The sequence below is a fragment of the Chiloscyllium plagiosum genome, unplaced genomic scaffold (genome assembly GCF_037043375.1).
Source record: "Chiloscyllium plagiosum isolate Xiang-an unplaced genomic scaffold, Cpla_swu_hap1 HiC_scaffold_48, whole genome shotgun sequence".
NCBI classification, from domain to species: Eukaryota; Metazoa; Chordata; class Chondrichthyes; order Orectolobiformes; family Hemiscylliidae; genus Chiloscyllium; species Chiloscyllium plagiosum.
The window spans coordinates 7,611,746-7,634,026 of NW_028270186.1; the positions used below are offsets into that span (position 1 = coordinate 7,611,746).

General features: G+C 42.2%; 1 protein-coding gene across 2 annotated transcripts in view; it reads left to right on the forward strand.

The window, feature by feature from the left end:
* Positions 1-22,281, forward strand: part of LOC122543063 (netrin receptor UNC5D-like) — a 455,690-nt gene that overhangs the window by 386,140 nt on the left and 47,269 nt on the right. For both annotated transcript variants that reach the window (XM_043681271.2, XM_043681272.2), the window contains exon 11: positions 6,753-6,837. In XM_043681271.2, coding sequence (XP_043537206.1) covers positions 6,753-6,837 — 85 coding nt within the window. The remainder of the gene's footprint in view (positions 1-6,752; positions 6,838-22,281) is intronic.

The window sequence follows — 22,281 nt, forward strand, 5'->3', positions numbered from 1 at the left end:
CCTGAGAACACTGACTTGATATTCAGTGAAAGCAGTGAATTCAATGCAGAGACCACAAAACATTCAGAATGCTGTGAATCAGGATTCTGAAAATGGCATTTGATCTTTAGATTAGATTACTTACAGTGTGGAAACAGGCCCTTCGGCCCAACAAGTCCACACCGACCCGCTGAAGCGCAACCCACCCAGACCCACTCCCCTATATTTACCCCTTCACCTAACACTACGGGCAATTTAGCATGGCCAATTCACCTGACCTGCGCATTTTTTGGATTGTGGGAGGAAACTGGAGCACCCGGAGGAAACCCAAGCAGACACGGGGAGAACGTGCAAACTCCACACAGAGAATCGCGTGAGGCGGGAATTGAACCCGGTCTCTGGCGTTGTGAGGCAGCAGTGCTAACCACTTTGCCACCGTGCCGCCCCTGCACCAAGCCCATAAGGTCGCTCACCACCACCTTCTCAGAGGCAACTAGAGTTGGGCTAATAAAAGCTGAATTTGCCAGTCATGAAAAATGAGCAAAAATAACTTTGAAAGCTCGATTCTGCTGTGATGAGCTGCACCTTTGTAAAATTTACTCTTAAATTTGGTAAACAGCAAATCAACTAAACAATCAATTTCGAAGCAAGCTATGTAGCTGTGCAATATTTCTCTGCAATTTAAAGTAATCTGTTCATCAGCTTTCTTCTTGTGTTGTATTGGTCTTGACATAAAAGCACGAAGTTCATGGTTGCAACAGTGAATTTCAATGAGTTGTCCTGATTCCTAATTCTTCAGATTTTCAGCTTTTTCAGTGCAGTAACAGTTTAGATTATTTGTAAAATTGATAATAATTTGTTATCGACAAGAAGCTTTCCTTGGGTTGCTGTATTTTAGTGAGATTGTGAATGCACAGAAACATTTCCCTTGTTATTCTATTCTAAGTGAAATTACAGGTGCATTTGGAAAGACAATGTTATAATAAGTGACCAGAGAAAAGTTTCTGAGTTTTCACTAGCACTGTTTTATGTTTTTCTTCAGGCAATCTCTGATAAAAGAAACAATTATGACCTCGGAAATAACTGTTTCTGCCCAAAGTGATTGCATGACACAATAATACCGTTGTTGATAAGTATTGATTGTTATCATCTGTATACAACACCTGTCACTTGAATGTTTTTAATGTCCTTTTAGGTTTCTCTCTTTGCACTGTGTGACAATTTGACCTCTGAAAGGAGCAGGGCAGGTTTGAAATGTTTTGCAGCAACGCACAGCAGGACAGCTTATTGTGATGTGACATCTTACCAGATTTCTGTCCTTACAAGCAGCTCCTTCACCAAACAATTGCTGTTTCTGCTCCCATTGCTGACCCTGATTCCCTCCTGTTGCTCCATGCTATGGGCATGTAGTGAGGTTGCAAAATCACCCAAAGACAAGTTGACAGTGCTGAATCATGCCCTGTCCCCTCCGTGGACCATGACACTTTGTGTGTTGCTGCTCATTGTTATATCTTGTGAAAGTAGACCTTATATTTCAGGAATTGCAGGAGTATAGCACTATGCTGGGTTGACTCACACAGTTGTGATGAACAGGCTGTCGTGCTATGTTGTTACATGTTAAATCTCCAACTGCACTGAGATGACAATCTACAGCTGATCCTGATTTTTGAACTTTTAGTGGTTCAGGATCAAACTTCCACGATTAGAATTCAGGATGGTAATCCCTCATCTCTCTGGTATTCTGCTGTGGAATGGGATGCATCCCTGTTTCATTTAAGACTGCATGTTTATGGCTATGTTTGCACTGATACACATTGGCTAAGGTAGGCTTCTAGTCAAGAAAATAACATAGACCATTCGTGAGCATGTTGAAGTCCTGAAGCATTGAATTTCCTCCAAGAGGATATTTCTACTGCTTTGTTTTTACTTTGCTCATGGGCATGAACATCATTGACTGTCCAGCATTTATTGCCCGTCTCTAGTTGCCTTTGAGAAGGTGGTGGCGAGCTTCCTTCTTAATCAACAATGTTCTTCGGGATGGAATTCCATGGTTTTGATCGAGTGAGGTTGAAAGAATGCTGATATATTTCCAAAGCAGAATGATTGACTGACATGGAGGAGAACCTTCGGGGGTGGTGTTTCCATCTGTTGTCTTTGTCCTTGATGATAGTGATCATGGGTTTGGAACTTGCTGTCTCAGGAACTTTGGTGAATTTCTGTGGTGCATCTTGTTGAATGTACACACTTCTGCTACTGAGCATCTGTGCTGGGGGTGAGTGGATATTTGTGGTTATGGTGCCAAACAAGCAGGTTACTTAACCTGGGTGGTGTCAAGCTGTTGGAGCTGCACTCATCCGATATGATAGTAATTGAGCTTAAGGATCAATGGGACAAACAGTCACCGGTGGAACATATGATTTTCACCAAAATAGAAAAAGGATGGTCAATGAACAGCCTTCATGACAATTATCTGAAACATTGAGAACCTTTGAGAAATACTTCACTTTGGTCCTTGCACCACAATGACCAGCGAGTTGTTCAAGTTCGTATTTACCTCAGCAGCAGCAAGTCTATCACAATGAAGCTGCGATTCTTCATTTTAGCCTGAAAGAATTTATTTAAACTACAACATGAAACACAAACTTGGACGATGATGGGTCTGCATTGATCTTTTTCTGAGCTGTCAATCCTGAGGCAAAAGAAGGAGTTCAGCTTTTGATATTCGGTGTTTCTTCACAGGCAAGAAACATGTCTGTGCACCACCTTTCAATCATAATATTATATAATGGTCCATGGGACGGATTGCTGCATTAAAGTCGCTTGTTCATGGAGCAATGAAGACAAACAAAAACTGCTTTAATAAATGTAATGAATGCAAACTATGTGTCCTACTGAGCTATTGGTGATAAACATAAGCAATGTCAAAAGCAAAAATATCACAAACAGCAGAATGGAAGGCTTGTTTTCTTATTTACAATGATGTACATGGGTAGCCTAAGTTCATTTCCAGGACCAGCTGACTGCTGCATGTGTAGCCTCTGCTTGAAGTGAGGTTTTCTGAAATTGGAGATAAAATGTCTGTGCCTCTGGCGAGATTAACATTTGTTGCCCATCTCTTAACTCCCCTTGAGAAGATGCTCTGGTGAGCTGCCTTCTTGAACCAATGCTATCCATGAGGTCTAGTTTCACCCATCGTGATGTTCAAAAGGGGGTCTGGGGATTTTGACGTTGATGCAGCGAAGAAGTGTGTTCTATGTCAACACGGTGTGTGAGGCTTGGTGAGGATCTTACAGGTGATGGTGTTCACATGCATTTGCTGCCTTTGTCTTTCTACATGATAGGTGTAGCTGGTTTGGAAGACACTGCTGAAGGAATCACACTGAGTGCAATGTACCCAGTAGATGATATGTAATGCTGCCACTTTCTGTTGCTGGAGGGCTGAAATGTTCAGATGGTGTATTGGGTGCCAGACAGGTCAGCTGGTTAGTCCTGAATGTGTTGAGTTTCTTCAATGTTATTGAAACTATATTAATCTTGGAAAATGGATCATCTTGCATCGCACTCCTGACTTATCTTTGTAAGTGGTGGACAGGCTTGCAGAGTTGGGAGTTGTGTTATTTGCTGCTGGATTCCAAGCCTCTGACCTGCTCGTGTATCCACTGTAACTCCCTCCAGAACCTCCAGCCTTTAAAACGGTCTGATACCCCACAAGAGCTCACTCTGCTCTTTGTGTGACCCCTTTCTCTAATGGTTTTCCAGCTGAGTTCTCAGGGACCACATCAGGGTGGGGGTGAAGAGGGGGTGTGGGGAGTGCAGAAAGACAATGGCTCAGAATATTAAGACGAAGAGCACTCCTCTTCCTGGTTCCAAAGCATTTCTTCAATTACAATTAAATCTACCATTAGTTGCCTTGTCCATCAATGACCCACCTTGCAGCTGGGTCTTTCGACAGGCCTTATGCGTATAGTTAACTTATTCAGGGGATCTACTGCTTATTTTGAGCATATGGCTCTCATAAATTTATTGTTGGGATCTTTGGTTGTAATGATTGGATCAAGGCTGTATCTTGGCTAAAATCGTTCGCCACTTATCTGTTTGTACCCAAGAAACATGAAAAATGCACATCAACACCCTCTGTAGAACTTAATGAGAGTCCAACTGTGCTGTGGAGCATAGTGACCAGAGGGAATTGGCTTGCCCCAGTTTGCAGCTTTCCAATTTTACCAGTGATTAAAGTTATTGACAAAGTCTTGAAATCTACATTCCTTGACTTTAGAAGGGACAATATCATAGTCATGTCTATATTTTCTTTCCTTTCACAAAATATATGAACAGTTAAAAGGGAAATTGCTTTAGAAGTTAACAGGGGAGTTTCTCAGTTTCATATATTTTATTATTTTTCATTGTGGTCCCAAATTACTGTGATTCATGCTATTTTTCTGAGCACATCAGAGGGTTGACCTGCTGTGCTTTTCCAGCACCGCACTCTTGACTCTAATCTCCGGCAACCGCAGTATTCACTTTTGCCTTCAGAAAAGTATCTATTTTGTGCTCGAGGGTCAGTGAAGTTGTGAAACTGTCATTCATAATTCGATTTATCATGTGGCTACAGGGATGAAACGGCTTTGTTCAGTTTACAATCCAAGTGCATAGGATCTATAATGAGTATACAGTGACTGCCAGAGTTCACTGGAGTTCAACAGTCACAGTTTCTGATTGTCTTTGAGCAGATGTGAGGTCAGGTTCACACCGCAAATTTGAAGAGCTATAAGTCATCCGTTCTGGATGAATTCTAACTTCCTGAAGCCTTCGTCCAAACCCTGTCTACATTCAAGTGTGTGCCTGGCCAATGGATCTGTAAATCTGGATGTAATGCTCCTTCTTGAACAGTATGTAAAAAGCAAATGGTTCAAAGTTTGTGCGAAGATTTGTAGCTCGGGTGCTCATTGTTGTGGTTCTGTTCACCGAGCTGGGAATTTGTGTTGAAGACATTTCGTCCCCTGTCTAGGTGACATCCTCAGTGCTTGGGAGCCTCCTGTGAAGCGCTTCTGTGATCTTTTCTCCAGCATTTATAGTGGTTTGAATCTGTCACTTCCGGTTGTCAGTTCCAGCTGTCCGCTGCAGTGGTCGGTATATTGGGTCCAGGTCGATGTGCTTGTTGATTGAATCAATGGATGAGTGCCATGCCTCTAGGAATTCCCTGGCTGTTCTCTGTTTGGCTTGTCCTATAATAGTAGTGTTGTCCCAGTCAAACTCATGTTGCTTGTCATCTGCGTGTGTGGCTACTAAGGATAGCTGGTTGTGTCGTTTCGTGGATAGTTGGTGTTCATGGATGCGGATCGTTAGCTATCTTCCTGTTTGTCCTATGGAGTGTTTTGTGCAGTCCTTGCATGGGATTTTGTATACTACGTTGGTTTTGCTCATGCTAGGTATCAGGTCCTTTGTCCTGGTGAGTTGTTGTCTGAGAGTGGCTGTTGGTTTGTGTGCTGTTATGAGTCCTAGTGGTCGTAGTAGTCTGGCTGTCAGTTCAGAAAAAGCAAATGGTGGCTGTGGGTGGCACAGTGGCTCAGTGGTCAACACTGTTACCTTACAGCACCAGGAACCTGGGTTTGATTCCAGCCTTGGGTGACCGTGTGGAGTTTGCACATTCTCCCCATGTCTGCATGGGGTTACACTGGGTGCTCCAGTTTCTTCCCACAACCCAAAGATGTGCAAGTTGGGTGAAATGGCCGTGCTAAATGTGTAGATTAGGTATATTAGTCAGCAGTAAACGTGGAGTAATAGGGTAGGGGAATGGGTCTGGGTGGGTTACACTTCAGAGGGCGCTGTGGACTTCTTGGGCCGAAGGACCTGTTTCCACACTGTAGGGGTTCTATGAAATCCAGATTTTTCATTGAACCTCAGACTGGAAACAGTGAGGAGCACATATGATTTCTTCTTTTGCCCACAAACTGCAAGGAAGCAGGCAGAATTGCAGGTGAATTTTAGAAAATAACTGTTGGCTTAAAAGCTTGTCAACTTCCCTGTAATGTCTTTGCATTAAACAATGGATAAGTTCCCAACCCAGAACTGACCAAACCGCTGTGTTGGAGGCTGAGGGGTGACCTTATAGATGTTCACAAAATCATGAAGGATTATGGATCGGGTGAATAGTCAAAGCCTTTTCACCAGGGTAGGGAAGTCCAAAGGGAAAGGTTTAAGGTGAGAGGGGAGAGATTACAAAGGGACTGAAGGGGCAGCTTTTTCACGCAGAGGATGGTGCTTGTATGGAATGAACTGCCAGACGAAGTGATGGAGGCTGCTACAATTACAACAGTTAAAAAGCATCTGGATGGGTATATGAATAGGAAGGAGTTAGAGGGATAAGGGCCAAATGCTGACAAATGGGACTAGATTAGGTTAAGATACCTGGTCGGTATGGACACATTGGGCCAAAAGGTCTGTTTCCCATGCTTGAAATCTCTATGACTCCATGAGACTGCATTTTTGAGTTTACTAATGTAGGTTGGAACTATCCTGCCCCCTTACTTGTTATGAAGTTTCACTTGTAATGGACATTGAAGTCCTTTATCAATGTTACTGCCTTCTTCTTTCAACCATTCTTGGTAATGTGTTCCATCTTCTGATAATCCATTGTTTCGAACAAGTAGTCTCATTATTCCATTGATAATCTTCTGACTACAGTCTCATATTTCATAGGCGATAACATTTATAAAAATTTTATCATTTCAGTCATGTATGCTGTGATACTAAAGGTGACTTTTAATTACTAGGAGTCCGTTTATTGGTTCCACTGGGGGCAATTCCAGAGGGAAATTCTTGGGAAATATACATTGCAGTCAATCAAGGCGTAAACAGGTAAGGGATTAGACATATCAAAACTGAATATAATTTTTGTGTTCTGGACAAAAGTGTTTATTGGAATGGGGAAAGGTGCAGGTCTGCCTGCGTTGCATTCCTGTTTTCGGGTGTGTGGAGAGTATTTAAGTGGGTCAGTTGAAGTGACAAAGTGGATTCGTTTTGGATATCTGTCATGGTGTGCTGGCCTACAGACAAGGAAACAACCTGAACTATTAATTGAAGTCGCTGGTTGTTATGAACTATCTTTTGATCTTACATTCAACTTTGTGGGCATGGCATCTGGAAAAAAAACATGAAATTATGCCATTTTGTCTGGAATATTTTTTAATAGTAAATAATTAGAGCTTTGGGATCTAATTGCATGGTTTTTTTTGAAAAATAGTAAAACACAGTAATTATATATTCACAATGCTTCATTTCATTAGCACTTCACTGTTAAATATTCCAACTGAAATATCAGAACTATTAAGAGTATTTATTATAAATAATTTGCTTCACATCAGCTAATTATAGATTATTATTATAACACATGAATGCACTTTTAATTATGTTGAAGTTGGGTGTATCTGTCCTAGCGATTCACCTAGTTCTTAACAAAGCCTTACTGACTGTTGTATTCCACCAACATGTGCTGTGACGGCAATTACATATTTCAGTGCTTCAGTTCTGAAAAAGAGTCTTTGGACCTGAAAAGTTAACTCTGATTTCTCTGCAGAGATGCTGCCAGACCTGCTGAGCTTTTCCAGCAATTTCTGTTTTTGTTTTTTTCGGTCTTTAAAATGCATTTCTTCCGTATTGAAACATGTATCCAGCACCTTTCATAATCTCATGATTTCCCAAGGCACTTTACACACCAGCCAAGTACTTTTGAGGTGTAGTCATTTTTCTCACATCGAAGCACATTTTTGCTGTTATGGACCAAGCCAGACCCCCTTCAAAATATTTCAAGAAAGTAGCCCAGACCCTAACTTTGCCAGTTGTTTTAAGCAGGTGTAACACAGATATTTCAGGAGCGATGCAGCTGGTCAAACCACTTAGTTTTAAACAAAACAGAATTTATTTACAAGATTACCGAATGAAACACAAACAAAAGATAACAGAATTTAGAATAAATTAACCTATCCGAAAACCCAACAGACTATCCCAGTTTAATCATGCTGTTCCAAATACTTGCAATAATCCCCATAAACACCCCTTGGCACAAAGGTAAAATCAAACACAGGGTCTTACTGGAGGGATGTCAGAGAAAGAGAGGAGAATTTTTGGGTCCAGCAGCTTTTACAACTGCCTGACTGCTTTCAATGAATGGCCAGACCAAACAAAACCAGAGAATGGTTGAGCTGGGAGAACTGGCAACTCCTCTTTCATTGTGCAAGTGCTTTTTATTTAACTTGAAAGCCTTTTTGCTGAGGCAGTATCTGTTAGTGATAATTAATTTGGCCCTAAAACCCATCCAGGCCTATACTTTTTGGAACCTGTGCTTTTATGACCGCTCTGGAAAAACACCAAGGATAACATAATGTGGGTGGCACGGTGGCACAGTGATTAGCACTGCTGCCTCGCAGCGCCAGAGACCCGGGTTCAATTCCCGCCTCAGGCGACTGACTGTGTGGAGTTTGCACGTTCTCCCTGTGTCTGCGTGGGTTTCCTCCGGGTGCTCCGGTTTCCTCTCACAATCCAAAGATGTGCAGGTCAGGTGAATTGGCCATGCTAAATTGCCCGTAGTATTAGGTAAGGGGCAAATGTAGGGGTATGGGTGGGTTGCGCTTCGGCGGGTCGGTGTGGACTTGTTGGGCCGAAGGGCCTGTTTCCACACTGTACTGTAATCTAATCTAATCTAATCTAATCTAATCTAATCATAACATTGTTAAAGGAACAGCGCACAGCAAGGTCCCAGACTAACCAGATACAAAAGCAAAATACTCAGGATGTTGAAGATAGGAAATAAACAAACCAGAAAATTCTGGAAATAAGGAGAGAGGTAACATTTAATGTCAGTGAATCTTCCTGAGAATGATTCTGATGGAAGGTCACAGGCCTGAAATGTTAATACTGCTTCTTCGTCCACTGATATTGTCAGCCTTGCTGTTTAATTTCAGCCTTCCTTTCTCTTCGTGCTTTTCCAGAACTCGGTGGGATTGTCACAATTCTGGTTGATCGCTCAAGACTGCCCTCCACTGCACCATCTCCATTCCATTTTCCACTGTTCTAACCCACCCCATCCAAACGCAATAAAGACAGGTGCACATCATCCTTAAACACTTCCACCAACTCCACTTAAACCCCACCACCAAGAACATCTTTGCCTCCCCATCCCTCTCTGCCTTCTGCAAGGACCATTCCCTTCAACACTCCTTGGTTTGTGCCACTCTCCCCACCCACCCTCCCTGAACCCCCCAGGTACCTTCTCCTGCAACTGGAAAAGATTCAAAACCTGCGGATACACCTCCCCCCCTTAACTCCATCCAGGGCACCAAACACTCCTCCCAGGTGAGACAGAGGTTCACCTGTCCCTTCTCCAACCTAGTTTACTGCATCGGGTGCTCCCAATGTAATCTTCTCTACATCGGGGAGACAAAGTGTAAACTTAGGGAATGGTTCGCCGAGTATCTGAGTTGGGCCCACAGGGGCCAACCAGACCTCCCAGTCACCGGCCATTTTTCTTCCCCTTCCCACTCCCTTTCCGACATGACCATCCTTGGCCTCTTCCATTGCCACAACGTACAAACCGTAAATGGGAGGAACAACACCTCATCTTCCGCCTGGGCAGCCTAAAGGTGCCCATCCTGTTGCAAACCATCTCTATTTATTGGGGCTGGTAACCTGAGCCAGTGTACGCTGACCTGCCTGCACCAGTGGGAGAAAGTGAGGATGACAGATGCTGGAGATTGAAGTCGAAATGTGTGGCCCTGGAAAAGCACAGCAGGTCAGGCAGCATCCGAGGAGCAGGAGAATCAATGTTTCGGGCAAAAGCCACTGCCCTCTTAACTGTCCTACCTGTCCATCTTCCTTCCCACCTATTCGTTCCACCCTCCTCTCCGACCTATCTCTGTTACCTCCCACCTTCATCTACCTGTCGCCTTCCCAGCTACCTTCCCCCTACCCCCACCATCATATTTATCTCTTAGCCCCCTTTCCCCACCCTCCCACATTCCTGATGAAAAAGGCTTATGCCCAAAACATCAACTCACCTGCTGCTCGGATGCTGCCTGACTTGCTGTGCTTTTCCAACGCCACACTGTCTGTACCAAAAGCTGGTTTGCCTGAGGACTACGATTTCTGTCATTTTCCCTGGACCTTTTGAATCAGAGGTGTGAGAACGACTGATTAAACCAGTTTAACACCCTCTCTTTTTGTGTGAAATGGATCAAATGTTCCAGTGGTATTGGATGAGGTGCATAATTGTTGGTCAGAGCACCAGGAGAGCTCTACTTACCTTGTTTGGTGCCATGGAATCTTTTGTGTTCACCCATGAGGACAGGAATAAATAGCAGGTTCAAATAAGCAGTTTTCCAGTTTAGTCGAAGGCATAATACTAATCAGGTCACACCAAATTTTCCCATTGCTAGAGACATCAGAACCGTTTACACACTATTAATCACACACTATTACAACACAGCGGTGAACCCTTCCATTAATTAAAGCAAACACCCAGAAAAGCTCACCTCACCTTGTAATCTAAGTATGTGAGACAGAGAACTCCCAAATTCTACTACTTAAAGACAGTAATATCAATTTATTCTTTAACTCCAAAAGTGAACATTAAACAACAACGATTCACTACTCTAAACTTTCTCTGAACTGCTTATTACATGCCTCCAACTCTATAACAATATGCTGTTCCAATCAGACACGTATTAAAATTACATCAACTTAATTTCAAAACCATACAGCTGCTGTTGAGTTTAGTGTCTTTCTTCTTCTGGCTGAAGATCTCCCTGGGTGGTCTTCTTTCTTTTTAATGCAAATAAATTTCATGTGAAAAGGTACCTTTGATAAAAAATGTTTCCTAATTTCTTGGGTCTCTCTTGATGGTAGTTGCTCTGTCTACAGTTTTCAAAAAGTGCGCATTTTTATACCCAACATCAGATTGTCTCATTGGTTTGATGTTGGCAAAACAAGAAATTCAAACACAATTGGGTTTTAGTATCCTGGGGCATAATTTAAACTGATTGGTTACGTTTGAACTATTGTCAAAACAACATCCAACTCAGGTATCCATTTTGCAGCCAAATGTTACAGATTTTCCAGTACACTTTGGGACTGCCACCTAGTTATATCACGGGTGCTTGGTAGCTCTCAGTTCAGAACAGCATTCACTTTGTCTTAAAGGCACAATATACGCCTTCAGCTTCATAACAACACCAACCCTAAAAAGGTGACCATTCACCTTTCTCGATACACAGCATCCTGAAACCAAAGAAGGAATAAATTTCAATGCTTGAGACTTAATTATGGTGACATTCCCTGTGTCCTTGCCTTGGTAAACATATAACTCTAAAATTTCATGCAGTCATCAGTGTGATTAATACAAAACTGGACTTGCGAGAAAGAAAGAGATCAGAAACACGTGTAAGGAAGCAAGATTATGCTGAATGCATATCACATGAGTATGTGTTATAGATAACTTAAGTTGAGTATCCTAAATTCTGGATTAGAGGTGCTGGAAAAGCACAGCAGTTCAGGCAGCATCCGAGGAGCAATAAAATCGACGTTTCGGGCAAAAGCCTTTCATCAGGAATACCTTAAGTATACCCTGAGTATCCTAAAGTCTTATTTAGTTGGACATATGAGTACCCCAAGTAAAAAATGTTGAGCTTGAGCCCCAGAGCTGGGTGTTATGCAATCTTGCTTAAGTGAGTTGCTCTCTTTAACTTGTTGACAATCCTGGCAAAATGCAACTCATAAGTTCATAAGACAAAGAAGCAAAAAGCCCATTGATTCTGCTCTGCCATTCAATCACAGCTGATATGCTCCTCACCCCTATTTTCCTGCCTTCTTCCAATATCCCTTCAACCCATTACCAGTTATAAATCCGTCTAACTCCTCCTTAAAATTACTCACTGTCCCAGCATCCACTGCACTTTGGGGTAGCAAATTCCGCAGATTCATAACCCTCTGGGAGAAGTAGTTTCTCCCCAACTCTGTTTTAAATTTGCTGCCCAGATCCAAAGACTATGACCTCTCTTTCTAGAATGTCCCACAAGAGGAAGCATCCACACCTTTTATCATGTTGAATACCTCAATATGACTTCCCCTCATTCTTCTAAATTCCAGAGAGTGTAGACCTAAACTGTTCAGTCTCTCCTTATATGACAAACTCCTCATCTGGAATCAATCTAGTGAACTACTGCATCTAAATAAGGAGATGTAAACTGTGCACAATACTCCAGGTGTGGTCTCACCAATACCATGTGTAGTTGCAACAATACTTCCTCACCTTTATATTCTATTCTCTTAGCAATAAAATCCAACATTCCATTCACTTTATTACCTGCTGTACCTGCATGCGAGTTTTCTGTGACTCATGAATAATCTTGATCCCTTCAAAACACTTAGATCCCTCTGCACCAGAGCACCCAAAGTCTCTCCTCATTAAGATAATAAATTGCCTTCCCATTTTTTCGATCCAAATGCATGACCTTACACTTATCCACATTAAATTCCATCTCCCACATTTTGGCCCACTCTCCTAACCTATCTATATCCATTTGTAAGGTTCTTATTTCCTCATTGCAATTTACCTTCCCACTTAATTTTGTGACATCTGCAAATTTGGCTATAGAGTCTTGTATTCCTGAATTCAAGTCATTAATGTCAATTGTAAATTGCTGGGGTCCAAGGACCAAACCCTGTGGCACCCCACTAGTTATATCTTGCCATCCAGAAAAACACCCATTTATCCCAACTCTCTGTCTTCTGACCATCAGCCAGTCATCTATCCAGGCTGATAAATTACCCTTAATCCCATATGATCTAACCTTGTGAATTAACCTTTTACACCTTCTCAAACACCTTCTGGAAGTGCAGATAAATTAGGTCTATAGCATCCCCATTATCCACCTTGCTTGTTACTTCTTCGAAGAACTCTCACAAATTAGTTAAGCATGATCTGTCCTTGATAAAACCATGCTGACTCTGATTGTGTTTTGATTTTCCAAATGTCCTGATATTGCTTCTGTGATAAGTAATCCTAATAACGGAACGATTTGATAATTATTTCCCAACAGATAAATATTTTCCAACAACAGATGTTAAACTTACTGGTCTGTATTTTCCCACATTTTACCTCCCTCCGTTTTTGAATAAGGGCATTATATTAGCTGTTTTCCAATCCACTGGAACCTTTCCCGTGTCCAGGGAATTTTGGAATATTTTAAACAATGGATCTATGATCTCCATTGCAACTTTGTTTAATATCCTAGGATGTAAGCCATCAGGCCTAGGGGACCTGCCTATCCTCAATCCTAATAGTTTGCTTAGTACCTTCTCTCTATCTTTGTTGATTGTTCTACGTTCGACCTTATCTATCGTCTCTGACTTGCCTGTTCCAAAAGGAATGGTACTGTTGTCCTCCACTGAGGCAAAGTATTGATTCAGCATCTCTGCCATCTCAGTGTTCCCCACTATTAATTGTGCACTTTCATCTTCCAAGGGACCAACATTCACATTAGCAACTCTGCTCCCTTTTGTATACCTATAGAAGCTTTTGCTATCGTTTTTAATATTTTGTGCAGGTTTTCTTTTGTAATTAATCTTAGCTCTTCTTATTAATTTTTTATTATCCTTCTGTTTATGTTTGAAAGTTTCCCAGTCTTCCATCCTGCCACTGGCCTTTGCAATATGGTATATCTTAGTTTTTGACTTTATGTTGTTCTTGACCTCCTTGTTTAGCATGGATGTTTTTTACCTTCCTAAACATGTTTCTTCCTCACTGGGATATATTTTAGTTGTTAGGAACTGAATTGTTCCTTAAACGTCTGCCGCTGATTATCCGCTGTCTTACCATTTAGCCTTCCTGCCCAATCTACTCAGGCCAAATCTGTCCTCATGCCTACATAGTTTCCTTTGTTTAATTCCAGAACACTACTTTGGGATTCCACTTCCTCACCACCAAACTGAATTTTGAATTCTGTTATACTATGGTCACTAGCCCCCAGAGGATCCTTAACTATCATGTCATCAATTAATCTTTCCTCATTACACAAACCCAAATCCAGAGTAAAGTTGTGCTAGAAAAACATCTGAGGAGCAGGAAAATCGACGTTTCGCGCAAAAGCCCTTCATCATTCCTGATGGAGGACTTTTGACCAAAACGTCGATTTTCCTGCTCCTCGGATGCTGCCTGACCTGCTGTGCTTTTCCAGCACCACTCTAATCTTGACTCTGATCTTCAGAATCTGCAGTCCTCACTTTTGCCAAATCCAGAGTAGCCTGCTCCTTGATTGGTTCCACAACATACTGCTCCAAGAATCAATCTCTAATACATTCAGTGAACTCTGCCTCCAGGCTACCCTTGCCAATCCGATTCTTCCAATCTATGTGCATGTTAAATCATCCAATTATTATTGCCATACCTTTCTTGCAAGCCTTTAATATTTCCTGGTTTTTACTCTGCCCCATTGTAGAACAACTGTTTGGAGACCTATAGATTACCCCGACCAAGTACTTCTTCCCTTCGCTATTTCTTGTTTCTACTCAGACTGATTCCACAACTTGATCTCCTGTGCTTAAATCATTTCTGATTACAGCATAGATCACTTTCTTCACCAGTGAGACCACTCCACCTCCTTTTCCTTTCCGTCCATCTTTCCAAAATGCTGAGTACCCCAGGATATTCAATTCCTACACCTGGTCTCCTTGTAACTATCCCTCAGTAATCGCTACTAAATGTACCCTTTGTTTCTATTTGCGCTATTATCTCACTAATTTTGTTTCAAATGCTTCATGCATTTATATACGTTAAATTTATTCCACTGTTAAATTTCGCTCTTTTTTATAATTCCTTGGTGCATAAAGATATTCATCTGTTCTGTCCCTTGCCTTTATTGTCTGGTAACATCCACCACATCACTAACCTGCACCTTTACCTTCTCCTTTAAGTTGGGTTTTCTAATTTCCCCTATACTGAACCCTCTCCCTCTCTATTTAGATTGAAGTCCTGTCATTAGCCCGAGTTATGTGATTGGCTAGGCCTCTGGTACTAGCACAATTTAGATGAAGACTGTCCCTCGCAACAGGTCCCTTCTCCAGTGCTGGTGCCAATGTCCCATGAATTCAAACCCATTTTTCCCACACCAATCTTTGAGCCACACATTTACCTGCTTAATCTTATTGACCCTGTGCCAATTAACTCATGGCTCAGGTAGTAATCCAGAGATTATTACCTTTTTGGTCTGCCTTTTAATTTAGCTCCTAGCTGTTCATACTCTCCTAACAGAACTTCTGCCCTAGTTGTTTGTATATCGTTGGTACCTACGTGGACCATGACCACTGAATCTTTACCCTCCCACTCCAGGATCCTCTGCAGCCCAGGTGAGATATCCTGAACCCGAGCACAAGGCAAGCTCTTGATCCTGATCACAGAGAGCAGTGTCTGCCCCTAACTCTACTATTCCCAGTGACAATGACATTTCCGTTCACTCCCCCCACTTGAATGTGCTGCAGTTAGCTCATCCTGCCTGCAGTCCCCATTCCTGTCCACTCACGGACCAAGACACTTGAACCTGTTGGGTAAGGCCGAGGTGGTGGTGCATCGAGGAAATGTTAAGCCTTGACAGGTTATGGATTCTCACAGAGCTTTTTCTCTCTTCTTCTGGCCTTCCATGAGAGCAAAGTGAAACCCAACAGAAAGTGAGTAACCACGAACCAAAGTCTTCGCTGAATTATTATTTTTCAAAGCAATGTGTTGATCTGTCATTTTATAGGCAAATTATAATTCACAAAACATCAAATTGGGCTGACACTGCTACAGTGACAGTCACAGCATGACAGTAATTAAAAGCCTGCAGATTTGTCAGTGAAATAATCTGCGAGATAGATAAAAATATAATGGATGATGAAGAGTGGAAATTCTGAGCCCAGTGGTCCATGCTGCAGAAAGACCTTGTCACTTCAGTCCTCTTGACCGCAATCTGAACTGTCTAGGTTGTTATCTCACAAGATGAAAGAAATTCATTAGCATTTGTCAACGAAGAGCTTCATTGATCGAAGTTGGGTAATGTTTCTCTGTCACTGCCTGGCTGAAATAAAATGGGGGCCCGTTGAATGCTCCCAAACTGAGTGCTTCATCCAACTCTGAAGAGGACCACCAGAAATATGGAATTATCATATTAAACCAAGCACGTTGCTCCATTCTTGGGTTTGAAAGGTTGACAATGAATGCCCCTGCCTTGCTGAAGGTTGGTGTCTCACAGCTCCTCTTCTTTTTTTATCATTGCATTACCTGAGGAGGATTAATTCAGATGGTCAGGAACCAAGTTACTGTTGTTCCATGCAGAAGTTTGACAGACTGCATGTCTCATTTGATGCCCACTGCCCTTGGATCCCTGATTAGCATCTTTCCTTGAAATAATATGGTGGCTTTATTTTCTGACCTCAAAAAAATCAAACAAGAATTGCTCTGGGGAGCAGATCACGTTGCCATAACAAACCAGTTCTGTGCTGTGGAGTCCCATTATTGCCCAGACAACTGGCTGAAGACCACTTGACTCCATTTCACACACTGTAATGAACACATCTTAGAAAATCTAGCTAGACTGGCCCATAAACTCGTGAGTTGGGATGCGCTTGTGCATTCTAACACTCATAGTAAATAGAAAATCTTTAGTCAGAACCTAAAAACAATTTATGCAAGATGCAGGCAGCAGAAAAGGAGCAATGATTTATTACACAAAATGCAGGTTTGAGCTGGTTATCTCAGGTCTGTATTACAGACAGGAAGGCAATCAAGTTACTACACATATCAGAGTTGTAAAATAGTTCATAACCAGCCTGATGCAAGCATGTAATCTCAGTCACAACATGATCTCAGTGTTCACTTCATCCTGCCTCATTAAGTTTCAGTTCAGGCTCAGGTTCCCGAGGTCGGTGTCACATGCAATGGCCCCCCCAAAACACTTTGTTTTGTAGTATCTATCCATTCCGTTTCGATGTATTCCTGGGAAAAAAAGACAAACAGTTCTTTATTGTGAGATAAATGCATTTATTTTCTTTATTCTTTCATGGGATATGGGCATCACTAGAAAGGCAAGCATTTGTTGCCCAGCCTGTTATCCCTTGAGAGAGTAAAGAGTCAACCACATTACTGTGGTTCTGACTTCACAGGTCGAGCAGATCAGGTAAGGACAACACTTTTCTGTCCTTAAAAGATGTTCGTGAACCAGATGGAATGTCACACCGATCAATGGTATTTTCATGGTTGACATCACTGTACGTCACAGAGATGTACTTTTACAAATCTGAACATCTTGTTGTATTTACTCATGAGATGTGGGCATTGCAGACTGGCCAACATTTATTGACTATCTCCAGCTGTCCTTGAGAAGATGATGGTGAGCTGCCTTCTTGAACCACTGCAGTCCATAATGAATGAATTTAAATTCCAAGTTAAACTAAATTGTGCCAGTTTCTTAAAGAACCAGCAGTCACCACCTTGATGTTGAATGACCAAGTGTAATTCCTTTGCTTATTAAGTGAAATACCCTTCTCAACAGTCAATATTCTCAGAGTCAACCACGTTGCCGCAGGTTTGGAATCACATATAGGCTAGACTGCGTGATTACAGCAAATTTCCTTCCTGATTGATAGATTATCAGTGGATCTGATGACTTTTACCATGACCCAGCCATTGTACCATCACTACCTTTACTCAGAGCCTCCAGCTTTCTACCATTCCAGAAACATAACCACAGTGTTATTGTATACCCTGTTAACATTTTGAGACATATGATAGAACCAAATATTTTCCTTTTTACTGTCTCCAATTTTTTGCAAATTCTTTGAATCTATTTCCTAAGTTCAACACATGCATCTCCAAGTATTGAGCACAATCGTATGGAATTAGCAATTAGCAAATTGCAAGAATAATGACTTGCATTTCTGTAGCATCTTCTATGTATGTAAAAGGCATTGAATAGCATAAACCAGCATTTGTAGTGTTTCCTGAGGTTCAGTCACGATCATTCAATTGGATGCATTTCCAGAGCATTTACAGATTTTTCATACCATCTGTTCTCCATTCTGCACTGACCTGCTGTGCACCTTTTTTGGTGACTTTGTGAAAAACCAAACCATGCAGATGTGGCTCAGTGGTTAGCACTGCTGCCTCACAGCACCAGGGTCCCAGGTTCGATTTCAGCCTTGGGCGACTGTCTGTGTGGAGTTTGCACATTTTCTCCCCGTGTCTGCGTGGGTTCCCTCTTGGTGTTCCGGTTTCCTCCCACAGTTCAAGGATGTGCAGGTCAGGTGAATTGGCCATGCTAAATTGCCCATAGTGCTCGGTGCATTAATCAGAGGGAAATGGGTCTGGGTGGGTTACACTTTGGAGGGTCAGTGTGGACTGGTTGGGCCAAAGAACCTGTTTCCACATTGTAGGGAATCAAATCTAATCTGATGTTTGATAAGTACAAATCAGAAACTATTGCTGGGAAGAGAACATTAGAATTATGAGGAGAAGCAGGGACGCTATTGGGTATTGGGCTCCTATAACCTGCTGTAGGTAAGATCGTTGAACTGTAAGAAATAGGAGGAGGCCATTTGGCCCCTCAAATCTGGTGCACTATTCCATACACTGATATTCCTCTTGTTCCCCTCAGTTCGTTGCAGGTAAATAGGATAGTGAAGAAGGCGTTTGGTATGCTTTCCTTTATTGGGCAAGGAAGGAACTGAAGAATGGACTTACAAGAGCTAAAAGAAGGCATGAGAAAACTTTAGCGGGTAGGATTCAGGAAAATCCTAAGGCATTTGGTATGCTTTCCTTTGTTGGTCAGAGAATTGAGTATCAGAGTTGGGAAGTCATGTTGCGGCTGTACAGGATGTTGGTTAGGAAACCTTTGGAATATTGCATGCAATCCTGGTCTCCTTCCTATTCTCCTTCCTATAGGAAGGATGTTGTGAAACATGAAAGGGTTAAGAAAAGATTTACAAGGATGTTGCCAGGGTTGGAGGATTTGTGCTATAGGGAGCGGCTGAATAGGTTGGGACTGTTTTCCCTGGAGCGCCGGAGGCTGAGGGGTGACCTTATAGAGGTTTATAAAACCATGAGGGGCATGGTTAGGGTAAATAAATAAGGTATTTTCCCTGGGGTGGGGAGTCCAGAACTAGAGGGCATAGGTTTAGGGTGAGAGGGGAAAGATATAAAAAAAACTTAAGGGGCAACTTTTGCACACAAAGGGTGGTATGTGTATGGAATGAGCTGCCAGAGGAAGTGGTGGAGGCTGGTACAATGGCAACATTTAAAAGGCATCTGCATGGGTATATGAATAGGAAGGGTTGAGAGTGATATGGGCCAAGTGCTGGCAACTGGGACCAGATTAGGTTGGAATATCTGGTCAGCATGGACGAGTTGAACCGAAGGGTCTGTTTTTGTGCTGTACATCTCTGTGATTCTGTGATGCTTTGGTATTATTCCAGATGACCATTACTGGTACATTTTGCAACTTGCATCCTCTCCCAATATGTAGAAACCTGAGTAAGGCTTGTTTGAGGTTGTTGACTAGAACCAACTTTTCCTTTGTCTTGGGCCTATCTCCTGATTAATGGAAAAGGACACACCACCATAGCATCTGTGCAGAAGAGGCACTGTTCTTAGATAGTAATAAGATTTATTGCATGGCAGCAGGAAGTTCAACAACATTCAGCCAGGAGGTGCTGGATGTCTTAAAATGCATAAAGGTGGATAAATCCCCAGGACCTGATCAGGTGTACCCGAGAACTCTGTGGGAAGCTAGAGAAGTGATTGCTGGACCTCTTGCTGAGATATTTGTATCATCGATAGTCACAGGTGAGGTGCTGGAAGACTGGGGGTTGGCAAATGTGGTGCCACTATTTAAGAAAGGTGGTCAGGAAAAGCCAGGAAACTATAGAAACTATAGCTTGACATCGGTGGTAAGCAGGTTGTTGGAGGGAATCCTGAGGGACAGGATTTACATGCATGTGGAAAGGCAGGGACTGATTAGGAATAGTCAACATGGCTTTGTGCGTGGGAAATCATGTCTCATGAATTTGATTGAGTTTTTTGAAGAAGTAACAAAGAGGATTGATGAGGGCACAGCAGTGGACGTGATCTGTATGGACTTCAATAAGGTGTTTGACAAGGTTCCTCGTGGTAGACTGGTTAGCAATGTAAGATCTCATGGAATAGAGGGAGAACTAGCCATTTGGAGACAAAACTGGCTTGAAGATGGAAGACAGTGGGTGGTGGTGGAGGTTTGTTTTTCAGACTGGAGACCTGTGACCATTGGTATGCCACAAGGATCGGTGCTGGGACCACTGTTTTTTATCATTTATACAAATGATTTGGATGTGAACATAGCAGGTAAAGTTAGTACGTTTGCAGATGACACCAAAACTGGAGGTGTAGTGGACAGTGAGGAAGTTTACTTCAGAGTACAATGGGATCCTGATCAGCTGGGCCAATGGGCTGAGGAGTGACTGATAGAGTTTAATTTAGATAAATGTGAGGTGCTGCATTTTGGAAAGGCAAATCAGGGCAGGACTTATATACTTAATGCTAAGGTCCTCGGGAGTGTTGCTAAAAATGAGACCTTGGAGTGCAGGTTCATAGTTCCTTGAAAGTGGAGTCACAGGTAGATAGGATAGTGAAGAAGGCATTTGGCATTTTTCCTATATTGTTCAGAGCATTGAGTACAGGAGTTGGGAGGTCATGTTGCGGATACAGGACATTAGTTTGACCACTTTTGTGCAGTTCTGGACTCTCTCCTATCAGAAGGATGTTGTTAAACTTGAAAGGGTTCAGAAACGATTGACAAGGATGTTGCTAGGGTTGAAGAATTTTACCTATCGGGACAGGCTGAACTGGCTGTGCCTGTTTTCCCTGATGCGTCGGAGGCTGCGGGGTGACCTTATGGAAGTTTATAAAATCATGAGGGGCGTGGATAGGGTAAATAGACAAGGTCTTTTCCCTGGGGTGGAGGAATCCAGAACTAGAGGGCATAAACTTTAGGTGAGAGGGTAAAAATTTAAAAAGGATCTGAGGGGCAACTTTTTCAAACAGGTGGTTGCGTGTATGGAAGGAGCTGCCAGACGAAGCAGTGGAGGCTGGTACAGTTACAACATTTATAAGGCATCTGGATGGGTATTTGCATTGTAAGGGTTTAGTGGGATATGGGCCAAATGTTGGCAAATGGGGACTGTATTAGTTTAGGATATCTGGTTAGCATGGACGAAGGGTCTGTTTCCGTGCTGTACATCTTTATGACTCTATGACCCCATGAGTTGATACAGGTACATTTGCTCCAACTGGAAGCTGGAGTGGAATTTCTTGACTTAACCAACAGATTGTGTGTGACACCAGTGGAATGGGTTAACTTAAACGTTAACCTCTTCAGAGGCTTATCTTCGCCAACAGCATCTGTCCTGTCGAGCACCTTCAGAATCTCAATGTTTTGTTATGGACCCGGCCAGATCTCTCAAAATATTTTGAGAAGGTAGCCTCGACCCTAATGCTTTCTTATTTTAAAGGCAGATGTGAAGTGAATATTAGGGTGTGATGCAGCTGGTCAAAATACATGGCTTTAAGCAAAACAGAATTTATTTAAACGCAACAGTTGAAACATGAACAAAACAGCATTTAGAATATCTGAACCTTTTGAAAACTCAGCCAACTCGATACCACAACTTAACTAAGGAGCTGTTCCAATTCTCACAACATCCCATAAACACACCCCTTGACAAAAGGGAAATTCAAGCACAAGTTCTGACAGGCAAGAGAGATTTCAGAGAGAAAAATCAGTCATAGATCATCTGCTGATGCATGGAACCTTTTTGCACTACTGCAGTTTCTGACTGCCTACTACCAGCAGCTTCTCTGCTACAACTAAACCAAACTAGAAAATTCCTGAACTGGGATAAGTGGCCACCCCTGCAATTTTTAAACTAGGCTCTTTACGAAACATTTTGGCACCTCTGCCTTTACAACCTCTCTTTTAAAAAAAGCCCAAGGATAAACTAACCTTGTGAAAGTGACAGCATGATCACAGTTTCAAGAAGATCACCTCACATTTTTTGGACTCCAGTAGCCAGTGAATTATGAATTGTCACTACTTCACTGGTTAATTTCAATCACTCCTTCATTACTTTCACAAATTCAGCATCGTACATGACTTGCCCAAGAATTTCATGAAGTTGAAACAGAAATTGCTGGAGAAGCTCGGCAGGTCTGGCAGTGGAGACAAAACAGAGTTAATGTTTCGAGTTCTA